General features: G+C 39.4%; 1 protein-coding gene across 2 annotated transcripts; it reads left to right on the top strand.

Moving 5' to 3' along the window:
* Positions 1–4,936: 4,936 nt before the first annotated feature.
* LOC306796015 (uncharacterized protein) lies at positions 4,937–9,785 on the top strand. Of its 2 annotated transcripts, XM_079294778.1 has the most exons (11): positions 4,937–5,066; positions 5,162–5,226; positions 5,310–5,418; positions 6,511–6,659; positions 6,803–6,945; positions 7,091–7,244; positions 7,493–7,540; positions 7,787–7,880; positions 8,038–8,116; positions 8,456–8,529; positions 8,611–9,785. In XM_079294778.1, exons 1-11 carry the CDS (start codon positions 5,053–5,055, stop codon positions 9,593–9,595), a joined length of 1,914 nt encoding a protein of 637 aa, XP_079150904.1. In that variant the 5' UTR covers positions 4,937–5,052; the 3' UTR covers positions 9,596–9,785. The 2 variants fall into 2 exon arrangements, with proteins under 2 accessions (XP_079150904.1, XP_079150905.1); XM_079294779.1 differs by lacking the exon at positions 7,493–7,540.
* Positions 9,786–11,965: the final 2,180 nt, after the last annotated feature.

The following is an 11,965-nucleotide window of genomic DNA, read 5'->3' as shown; positions in this document are numbered from 1 at the left end:
CACCAACAATTGTTCATAAAGATAGAACCATGTGTGGGTCAGAGCTAAAACACACACGCGTAGAAAGTAGGTCAATTTCAGATTCTTAACGTCTCTACCGTAGACACCGCGTACTTCTTCTGCTTGTTTTGGTTTAGTGGCGGCTAGAGAGCCAGTTTAGAGGCGCACGGTCGCCGCCTACTGGGTTGGATGTGGATCACACGATTGGCAGTAAAAAGCTCTGGAGGGATTTTAATTTAAAAAAGACTTGTTTTTTATTGATATGTATTTCACTTACTTGTAGACAGAGAAGAACAATTATCAAAGAGAAACAAAAAAACGCAGCCGTTCATCAAAAGAAAAGAATCTCACTTGTTCTCCTTTATTTAATTGATTTCATGGTGTACACAACATAAGGTTACATCACAGTTTACATTTAATCATTTGGTCAACCCATTGCTTGGTTACCATAGTAGTTCTAGTAACGCACGGCACAGAAGTGTTACAAATATGTTGTTACTCAATTATACCAAAGTGACTACATTTCCTGGCAGAAAAATATATAAAATATTTCTGTTTTACATACCATAAATAGCAGTTAATCTACTGAAAACACTTTGTAGCTATTAAAATAAGTTGTAAAATGTGAATGAAGAGAGTGACCATAGTCCCACTGATGGTTTGTGTTTTCTAAAACAGCCAGAAATGTGAGTGTTTGTTACCACAGAGGGGCTCTGGTCAGCACCCCTTTCCAGCTGCGAGAATCTGCCACCTTAAAACAGAGCAAGGAAGTGTGTGCAAACATGAAACCGAAAAATAATGACATGCAGTAAGAAATACAAAGACTGCAGAAACAGCGTAGAGACTTGGAGCATACATGAACATATTTCTGAGACGGTTGCAGCTAAATACTATACATTCTGGAAAATTGCAATTTGCAAGGTTTAAACATTAATTTGATTAAGTTAGGTTTTCTATGTTTGATCAGAATGACTAAAGAGGTAAAAACTCCAGCAGCACCTTCAACAAGGTCATGATCACAATGACTCACCTGCATTCTCTTATGAAGAAACCTCAACTTCTGGTTGAGACATTCAATCTCCTGCGACAAGACAGACACGAAAGTGTTACGCGGTCAAGTGGATGTGGAGATACACTATCACGGTGATGTGGTCACATTTTCACAAACAAAATCAATCAAATAACATGTCTGATGAGTAAGTGGCCAGGGTTACACTCATATGCATGAATGTGTTATGGTTATCGTTGTGTTCACTGTTGACGAAGGCCCAGAGAAAAGTACCTGGCTTAGTTTTTCGTTGCGTCTGAGTTTGATCTGAGGCAGAAGTTCCTCCAGTCTCTGAATCTGTAATAAAACATGGAATCTCAATGCAAGTTCTGGCAAGTAATAAAGCTTTACGATCAATACAGAATAAAACTCCCATGAAAATATAGTACATTTTAAAAATGAATATATACAATAAAACAAGCAAACTAGCTTGTGCTAGCCACAAAGAATCTACTCCAAATTCAAAATGCTGAATCTTAAAAACGTTTCTGAAAAATGATCAACACTATTACTTTGTTAATTTCTCATTTGTCTGAAGGAAAATAACTTCCCCCTTCCCAGAGAAGATGTATTTTTGTATTGTTATTGGCAGTATTGTTCTACATTAGATAATCTCATTGACAGTTTTACATAAATACTAAATGGTTATTTCAAAGGACGCGTGGTTGAACATTTTCTCCTCCAGAGAGGAAGGTCATTTTATGTTGGAGCAGCACTGCTGAGTGATTCTGAATGAATCATTCATAATCCTACCCTCTTGTCAATAGTCTGTAGCCTGGTCTTCATGCTCTTGTTGATCACAGTCATGGTAATGGTTCTGGGCTTTGGACGCACTGGGAACAGAGACATCACAACCGTGACAGATATCTAAAACTGCCTTTCCTTCAGACTGAATTTGAGTTTCACTTGAATATGAATATGGCTAATAACTGATTGAGGCAAAAGTAAAGGAGTACTATCACATTTCTGCAGCAACTATGTGTTCTAATGCACAAAGGAGAACACAATATACACTACCAACAAATCCAGATGCTGATAAACATTTGTAGCTGTGGACAGATGTGTAGTTAACCAGGAACTATATGACTAGCGATACTGTGTTGCCTTTTCTCCTCCTTTGTGACTCAAAATGTATTGCAATCCATTTTGGTTGAACCTGTACTTTATGTAACCAGGATTTATGTCATAATCTAAATGTCATCTGCTTCAACATAGTGTAATAGTATTTAACACTATAATGTAGTTGTGTGCAGCCATGCTTATTAATGTACAGTATTTGTAAACAATTATAACTTCTTCTGAGAGGACATATTTTCATATCACTACAACTGTGTTTTGTTATGTTGTCATTTATTATCTGTTTATACGGGTGCCCACAGACAAGTTAGCTTAGCTTAGCACCCAGACCTGACACAGAGGGAAACAGTGAGCCTAGCTCTGGCTAAGTGTAATAAAATGTGCCCACCAGCATCTCTAAAGATAACGATTTATGTCATATCTCGTTTGTTTCATTTAATTAAAAATCCAAATGGTAAACGATTAATTAATGGATGAAAAAAAACAAGATATACGATATTGTCAGCAAGCTTTCGAGGTGCAAAAAGTGAGTCCACTCTTACCATGCTGAAAGATCTTGGCTACCTCAAGCACATAAGGCCTGTGGTGAAAAACACATGACACCAGTAGTAATTAATAAGAGTATGCACTGAATAGATGTAGAGACTTAACTGTGTGCAGTCAAAGACTCCTTACATGTGCTTGCTGTTAGCAGGGATCGAGCTGTTCAGAGGGATCAGAGAGCCGCGGTGGTTCCTTAACTGCAAACAGACCAAAGCACAAGTCATTTCACAATTTCAGCTGCAACCAAAAACTGATTTTTCTTTCTTTTTTAACAATATTCTGCAGACGCATGCGTTTCTGTAGTAGGGCTACATCTCTACCATTAGGACAAAAGAGTCATTGTACCTTGAATATGACATCGGAAGAGTTCAGCCCAAAGGTAGTGGTGATAATCTGAAAAAAGGATTTAACGTGAAAATATACGACATGAAAAAAACACAGAGCTTTAGTTATTTATCTTTAACATTTCAATTTTTATATTTTGATACTTTGATGTTAAATAGGTGAACAAGAACATACTATAGTAATAAAAACAACAGGTGGAGTTCACTTGCACACCTGTATGATCACGGTGGCCTCAGCTGCTGGAGGAATGGACACTTCTCGAAGAGCCACCACTCTGTCGTCTGCAACGGACACAACATGAGATGCTACCACTATCTAATATGTCAACCTTTGAAAAAGTGTTATAACTACTGGCTTTATTGATGACGCAAAACAACCTGGCCCAACCAAAACATCTCAAGACAAAAAGAAAATAATTCCAAATATTGGAATGAAACCAGTAAATCATAAAGTAAAGTAAAGAGAGTACACGGTTACAGTCACATTAAGCCAGGCTGTGTCTGTGGAGACAGAATCTCACTTCTTACTGTACTGTGAGAAACAACCATTAAGATAATAAACATCACGCTCCAGTATGCCACTGAGGCTAGATCCATCACAAGTGTGATGTGGACAATTAAAACCTCCAGTACACATAAAGAATGTACGTTAACGTGAAGTGTGTCCAGTATTTAAATTTTTGACAGAAAGAAAATATTTGCATCTTTGTATATTCTGGATATTTCAATGAGGGAGCAGCAGTAGATGTAATTTTAAGAATTGTCCCTTTTGTGGAAAAACATATACCGGTAATAAAATCGCAAACACACACACACAGCTGGCCCTAATCATTCCGTTTTACCGTAATCCATATTCAGATTAAATTGGTGTTTATTTCCCTCTTTAAAATACTACACCAGAGAATAAAACACTTAACACTCAACAGTCAAATGCAGCTGCTGCTCTCCTCTTTGACCATTTATGGATACAAGCCTCATTAGCTACAGCTGACCAATTGCTGAAGTAGAAACAAAGTAAAAGAATGAAAGTATGAATAACGTGAGTATCCAGCATACTCACGTTATTCATACATGACATGACAGCAATATGAGCGTACAGTGAGTCTTTAATGGGTTAAAGAGGCTGGTTGACATGGACACCGACGCAGGCGGACACAAACAGAGAGCAGCGGCTGAAGAATAATCAATAACTGATTGTAAAAGTCATAACACGTGCAGAAACATACGAACCGTTTTTGTCAAGTCGTCTCAGCGCGATCCAAGCCTTTGATGCACGTGGTGATCTGTGAAAACTGACGTTAGACATTTTAATCATCCGAACAGCAACACGAGAGTAGCCTACCTGCGACTTCCGGTTAGGGACTTTCAGGGTACTTTTAAAGTCCTACATCAAACAGATTAGTCAAAATAATAACTGCACAAATGGATAATGAAATGACTTTGGGACACCAAGACAGGTCAGTTTTTTTCGACAAATGTTACATTTATTCCTATAGTCTGTTTTAATTTAATTACACATGCGAAACACCGATTATCCACTGGATGGCACTAGAGAGAGAGAGAGAGAGAGAGAGAGAGAGAGACAGCGAGAGAGAGAGAGCGAGAGAGAGAGAGAGAGAGAGAGAGAGAGAGAGAGAGAGAGAGAGAGAGAGAGAGAGAGAGAGAGAGAGAGAGACAGAGAGAGAGAGATTCTTTCCCCACTTTTAATCCATATGGCCACCTATTACACTGGTGTATCCACTTATTTACTTATTATTATTTTGCATCATTCTACATTGTGATTTATGTTCGTATAGCTTGTACTTAATTCTGCTGTCGGCTGGGGGAGTGTGTTGCCTTCTTTTCACTCTTTGAGGAAATGGGCGTGTGATGTGAGGCTCTTCCACAGAGTTAGTGGCGCAACATTTCCAGTAACAGCTTTCCATATCAGGATAACTGTGAGACTGTCATGTAAACACGCCTACGTTCCATTTTCACAAAATGCTTCGTAGGTGACTTGGATTGTTGTTTCGAAGGAGAAGTGGAATAATTGGTTTCAGCATGGATTCAAAGAGGTAATCCGGAGTCTTGGAAAGTGTCTGTGTTACTTAAAGCATCCAATCTGTCGCATTAGAGTGAAGAAAACATCTGCTGTTGTTTTTTCTTTCAGGCGCGTCCGAGATAGGATATCTTTTGTCCTGCTCATTTTAGGGAATATTGCAACAGCTCTCTCTGGTACGTATCGTGGAAATAGACATCGTTTGTAGTCTATGCAATAACTCATTATCATAATTATTTTCTTCGTGTGTCTCTTTCAGGCCAACATCTTGAATGTACCAACGACTATACTACGGGATTCTTTTGCCACTTTGGAGCACAAAACTGCACTGAATACAGTTTGACTCTCCGGGGCAACGACTTCAATGAGTGAGTTTTGTTTTTTGTAGTTGTTAGCCTATGTGTTTCACTGCAAAGCCATTTATTCTGTATTTTTTTGCTTTGTTTTGAATGAGTTCTGTGTCGATTCAGGCATTGTTTTTCTTATGTAATGTTAAATATCAACTGAAATACAAATATATCATATAGGCTATTTAGAACAGTGATTCTCAACTGGTGGGTCGCGGACCCGTTTTCAGTAGGTCGCGGGCCTTTGCCTGACAAAAAAAAAAAAGAAAAAAAAATCATTTTATTTTAAAGGGCATTTTTATGCAGCGGAATTATTCCAGCATTTACGGCACTTGTTCAGCGGTGCAGGAAAAACACCCCAATGCGTCGTGAATCACATCATGTGATGAAGCTCAGCCAATCAAATATGATTATTCTGTCAAGTTTCCTGACTTGAGTGAGATGTACACACACCGTGACACACGGGGAGAGACGAGGACATATGAGCAGAGCAGGACTGTTTATTAAGGTGTGAGTCGTGAAAGTCAAATCATAGGACGATCTCCAAAAGAGAGAAATGGCCAGAGAGACCAGAGTCATTACTCTGAAGAATTCACCGACATGAGTCTGTCCAGTCAAACACTAATTTCTCTTTTTAGAAGATGAGAAAAATATAAATTGTGGCTTTTTCACTTCACCCTGAATGAATTGAATTTAAAGCTGCAGGGCAATTCAGTGAAAATTATTTTGCTAATATGAATTTCATTCAGTAATTTCTTTTTTAATCCAGCCGTTATTTTACATGAAATGAGAAGAACATTTATTCATGTATTTCTATGTATTATTTATAATCCATCCAGTTAAATTTGAAAAATGAGAATAATATTTGTTAAAATATAATTGGTGTACTTTCTTTATTTGATTTGACAGTTGTTTACTACACAGAGACGTTACTACGACTAGACTTCTTGAATATAGATACCCAAATTATATAGATATATATATATATTTATATCTATATAATTTGGGTCGTGGGTCCCGGCTTGTCATTAAGGGGTGATGGTGGGTCCCGCAGCCAGACCAGTTGAGAACCACTGATTTAGAACATGATGTATGCCATCTTGTATTCCACAGGACTGGGAGTAGCACTTTCACACAGTGTGACAATGGAGGGTGTTGTTGCTCCGTTAAAATGAGTCTGATCTTGGGGGAGACTCATACAGCCACAGTTCGGAAAGGAGACAAGATCATAAAATCCCAAATCATCAGCGTCACAGACACCAGTGAGTTGACTTCAATACCTACAAATAACCTGTAGCTGCCAGATATAGACGGTTCCAGATCCAGGTGAAGAGTGAATGGATGTCAGACTGGATGGAGGTTATGAAACATTCCTCTTACTATTCTTATCTCTCTTCTTCTACAGTAAAGCCTAACACCCCAACAATCCGCTCAGTGGAAAAATCCGATGGGAATTTTGAAGTCACATGGGATACACACATGGCACCTTATATCAGGACTCAATTGAAACATTATTTGACTTACTATAAAAAAGGAGACACAAAAACGGTAGGAGCAATTTCATATAAGTTTCGTTAAACACTGTTAAACATTTGTCCTAGACTTAGTCTTGGCCATTTGGTTATGTCAGGTTGCCGGTAAGTTAAAGAGACTATGATTGCTGCTTTTTATAATTATTGTTTCTTCATACCAGGAACCTGCGGTCACACCAACTACAAATAATGAATGGAATTCCTATGAAATACTTGGTCGACACTTGGACCCAAGCACAACATATGTTGTCAGCGTGAAAACAAACTACTATGGCAAGTTCAGTGACAGTAGTAAAGAGGTGGAATTCACAACTGGTAAGTGTCATCTTCTCTGTTTTATTTACAACAATAGGAGAGCATGTCTTAAATAGGTTGATGGACCCACATAGACCAATCAGGTCACACTGCACTACACAATGACGTCTTTCATTCAATCAAGAATCATAAACATCACATCATGGCACCAAAGGCCTAAAATATCAGCATGAAAACATATACATACTTCAGCCATTTTCTCGTTTGCCCTATGGGGCAAATATGTGCTTTTCTCCTGGTTTCTGTAGGGGCATTGAGGCGGTATTATGGAGCTCTGCTGGCCAAATTTAGCAAACGTAAACAACGACACTGTGTGTGTGTGTGTGTGTGTGTGTGTGTGTGTGTGTGTGTGTGTGTGTGTGTGTGTGTGTGTGTGTGTGTGTGTGTGTGTGTGTGTGTGTGTGTGTGTGTGTGTGTGTGCGCGCGTGTGTGTGAGAGATTCCATAACCATATGAGCAAGTGGCTCTAGTTGTCTCTAGTTTGTCTCTCTACTGCATGTCATTTGTGATTTCTAAATGTACCTCATACATCTTACTTCACAGCTATGTCCCCTTTTATCCTGGCCTTGGTTATCATCATCAGCCTCAGTTTTGCTGCAGTCATCATCAGCGGTGTGATATTCATCTGTTATGTAAAGTAAGTCATGCAGATATGAACAGACATAAAGTAGTTTTTGCATTTCTCTATTAGTGAATTATATGCAAGGCTTTTTACTTCTACACTGTAACTCCTGTGTTGTGTTTATGTGACATGTTTGGGATTTTTGTTAATTGATTTGTCGAATTGATTTTAGGCTCAAAACAAAGTGGAGGGACGCAGTTGCCAAATGTCCAAATCCCAAACTTGGTGTTATTCATCCAAGCAAGCCAAAGGTGAGTCACCTATGATGTAAACTTGATGCTGGCTGAAAATACAAATAAATACTTGCAGCTTCAATTGTTGCATCTGTTTATCTTACTTAATTAATACATGTGAGCAGCATATTTTTTAATCCTTAATGCTGTTTGGTTTGGGCATTTTCGAACATTAGCCATTCAATGCATTTACATTCTGCATTCTACTCTTCAATTGAAACGTTTGAATACAGTATAGAGTTTGTATGGCTGCACTGTAAACATATATAGCAGTTCAAATAACTTTTACAAATTGACCCATTTCACCAAAAAGTTTCAAATCTGTAGTTGTAATTGTTTTTATCCTCCTTGTTGCAGGTCTTGGAGCCTGGAACAATCTTCGTCTCCCCTGCCTGTGTTGTGATCCTTGTTCCAGATGACAGCAAACTATGGTTAGTGTGGCTGCAGAACATTTCCTTAAGGATTTATATGCGTTTGTTTTTGGCTCTTTAAGTCTGTTTCTCTCTATTCAGGTCGAAGGGGTCACTGGGAGACACGAGCAGTGGAAGCCTTCAGCAAAGTAGTGGAATCAGTTCTGGCTCTTCTTGTCTCAGTTATGCTAATACAGAACCTGCTGACATTATAGCCTCTGTTGACGATGCCCTTAAAAAAGTCTTTGCCAATTTTGGCCCGTTCTCACCATTGACCACCAAAGACAGTGGCTTACTCTCCTCTCCATACAACCCTTGTGGTGTCCGAGCTGATGACATGAGTTGTTGGTCATCCGGCTTTGACAACAAAACCTATTCCATCCTCATTCCCAGCTACCCACATGAGATTCTGATGGACAGCTCTGAGGTCCAGACGCCGGCTGAAATGCTTTGTGACTCTGCATACCGTCCTAGTGCGGGTGACATTGTGACCTGTGTTGACCCACAGGCACCAACGTGTCCGCTTGTTAATTCACTACCAGGGGTTCCATCTATTATGCCAATGGACATTTCATACCAGCAGCGCAATGCAGATTCTGGGGCATTTTCACATGCAGAAGACTTCAGTTTGTCCGCCGTCTCCAGCGGCACCAACACAATTGGGTCATGTGATCCTGTGTCCAGAGTTGAGGCCAATTGTGAGAGCTCTGAGGAGGCGGTTCGTGGTGCGACAAAGCAACATGGAAAAACTGAAGGGGCAGCTATATGTGATGAAAACCCCTGCCACGGCTGCGTGCCTGCAGGCTCATGCAGCTTTCCTCCAGTGGATGACGACTACCAGCCATTTCAGAATCTGGTGGAGCAGCCTGATGTTTTGTTGTCCGAGGAGAGAAGGGATGAGAAAGAGGAACATTTGAACAGGTATACAGAGGAAGTATTGACCAAGATGCCTGAAAGCTTCCCTTGTTTCATTAACAATATCCAGGGAGGTCAGTGTCTCTCTGAGCTCCAAAGACCTTTTCTCTGTTTGATCCCTGCTGACCAGTCGATGCCATTAACCTCAGACAGCGGCTATCAGAGTGTGTAGGGCTGACTTTTTATGCATTCATTTGTTGTGTGTCATCTTAGCTTTTTTTAATTGCTGAGAAATGTAGATGATGAGAGTGAGGTAGAGGCGGACTTTGAGATGACATTAGTTTCTCAATTATAACATGACTGTTAAAGTGTATGACTGCCTGTGATGTGAAAAAAATCCCTGACGTTTGCACATAAAAATATTCACGCAACATTTCTGTCATCAACAGGATTCACTTGTTTTGAGTTTTAAATGTGTGCTTGAACAACACAGATACAGTTGCTCGCATGTCCGTAACTCACATGTCATATTCAAATATGTTATGTGTAAGGTCAAATGTGTTCCCTAAATGTTGAACAAAGCAAAGAGGACTGCGTCACTGTAAATCATGTCTAACTATCCAGTCTGTGCTGTTGTGTGTTCATAAGACTTCAGTAGAAATGTGAGTTAACAGAAGGCTCATTTCTGGGAGATAATTTCAGTCTCTCTCTAAGCTTACTTTGACTAGAGGAGTCAACATGAGAAAAGGGCACATGTACCCAATTTGGCCATCAATACTGACGAGTAAACGTCTGAAAGCAGACAGCTGTCATAATGAGCTGGTGCTATTCGGGCTTGTGAAATTACTTCCTCATAGCTCTTCTCTGGAACTGTTGAGCCACTTCCAAAGAAACACACATCGCTTCAGGCTATATTCGTCACAACGAAGACAACTCAAAGACAAACACAGACTCTTATTTCACAATGAATTCACGACACGCAAAGAGCTGGTGGTAGCCTCGTCTTTAATCAGCACTAGATCTCTTTAGTGAAACACAGGTTATTTCCCTCTTTATTTACCTCTGTTCAGGCACATTTCTTTGGTAGAAAATCATTCAGAATCAGATTTATTGGCCACGTATGGAACAGCTTGTGTCCAGGGTGTGAAGGGTCTGCAGTGATCTCTCCTGCCCGTTTCCTGACTCTGGAGGTGTACAAGTCCAGGATGGACGGCAGGCTGGAACCAGACCTGACAGTCCGTTGTAGTCTGTTTCTATCCTGTTTAGTTGCCGATCCAAACCACACAGTGATGGACGAACAGAGAACAGACTGGGTGATGGTGGAGTAGAACAGAATCAGCAGCTCCTGAGGCTGGCGCAGGAAGTACAACCTCTGCTGGGCCTCATTCAAATAAAGGTTGTTTATATTATCTTGTGTTTGCTTCAAAGGGACATTGCTGCTGAGTTTTTAATGTTTTCATCATTTTAGTCATTGTTGAGGCAGAAGACAAAATTCATCTACAAATGACAGTAAAACTAACCCCATGGCTAGATACAGAGAGATGCATTTTCTGTCAGTTGGCTGGAAGTACAGATACATTTACTTGACCATGAAGCTATTTTGATATTATAAACATGAGTAATCGTTAATTGTAAAACTAGAATATTATAATTCATTAAAAATATAAAGATCATATATCGCTTACTAGATCATTAGAGGTATATATATAATACAATATCCTTTTAGTATAATTACACAATGTTTTTATAATATAATATCATTAATCAATCGATTCATGTTGATATAATATGAAATAGTAAGAGATGAGTCATTTTATTATAGATTGTCATGTAGTGTATATGTGTAGTTTTACCATGAGAATGATTGAATATAGAATACTGTTTTAATGCCACTAAAACGGCTGCAGTGTTGACAATACAGTGAGTTATGTCCAAAGAACATACTATGTTCATTTAAAATGTGCACTGTATATATGACATTATATCAAAGTGCAACAGTGTTAACAAAAGGCATACAGATTAAAAGTTATTGCTTAATTCAACAGAATAATAATACATTCTTTCATATAACCTTCAAAAGTAAAAGTACTGTTGCAACATGCAAAGCTGCTCATCTGTCCCATTCTCTGAACTCTGCTTCCACCTGGTTGTTTTACATGAATACACACTGTCTCACTGCTGCCCGCTTCGTGTGGAACCACATGATAAACTATATGATCACCAAACTTTTAGCACCCATGCACTAGGTGGCTTTGAAGTGTTAACGGTGGCTTAAAAAGGACATTAAAGCATTAAAAGGACCTTCACAACTCATCATACTCCACGTCAGTCTCTGCCATGAAGAGATCAACATACAGTACAGTACTTCCTGTAATTGGAGGAGCCACCTAAGCAGCGAGGAAAGTTATTGGAGGGTTACAGGGATTGTCATAACTGTGAGGTGGTTGGAAGAATGCAGCGGAGGAGCGAGGGTGGAAGGGGAGGAAGAGTCACTTCAGTTTAAATCTGAGCTCCTGAGACATTTTCTGTTATTACTGAAACTCCCGTGTAGCCGGTGACACATCTCCACCTTTCTGCTCACCTGAAGCTTGGACTGTAGCAT

The sequence above is a fragment of the Melanostigma gelatinosum genome (genome assembly GCF_949748355.1).
Source record: "Melanostigma gelatinosum genome assembly, chromosome: 2".
NCBI classification, from domain to species: domain Eukaryota; kingdom Metazoa; phylum Chordata; class Actinopteri; order Perciformes; family Zoarcidae; genus Melanostigma; species Melanostigma gelatinosum.
Note: the sequence above shows the minus strand (reverse complement) of the source record. Positions and strands in the feature narration are given on the sequence as shown.

Coding starts and splice junctions, on each gene's coding strand:
- LOC306796015 (XM_079294778.1), top strand. Junction 5,227..5,309: donor TATTGCAACAGCTCTCTCTG/GTACGTATCGTG, acceptor TGTCTCTTTCAG/GCCAACATCTTGAATGTACC. Junction 7,245..7,492: donor AGAGGTGGAATTCACAACTG/GTAAGTGTCATC, acceptor TGGTTTCTGTAG/GGGCATTGAGGCGGTATTAT.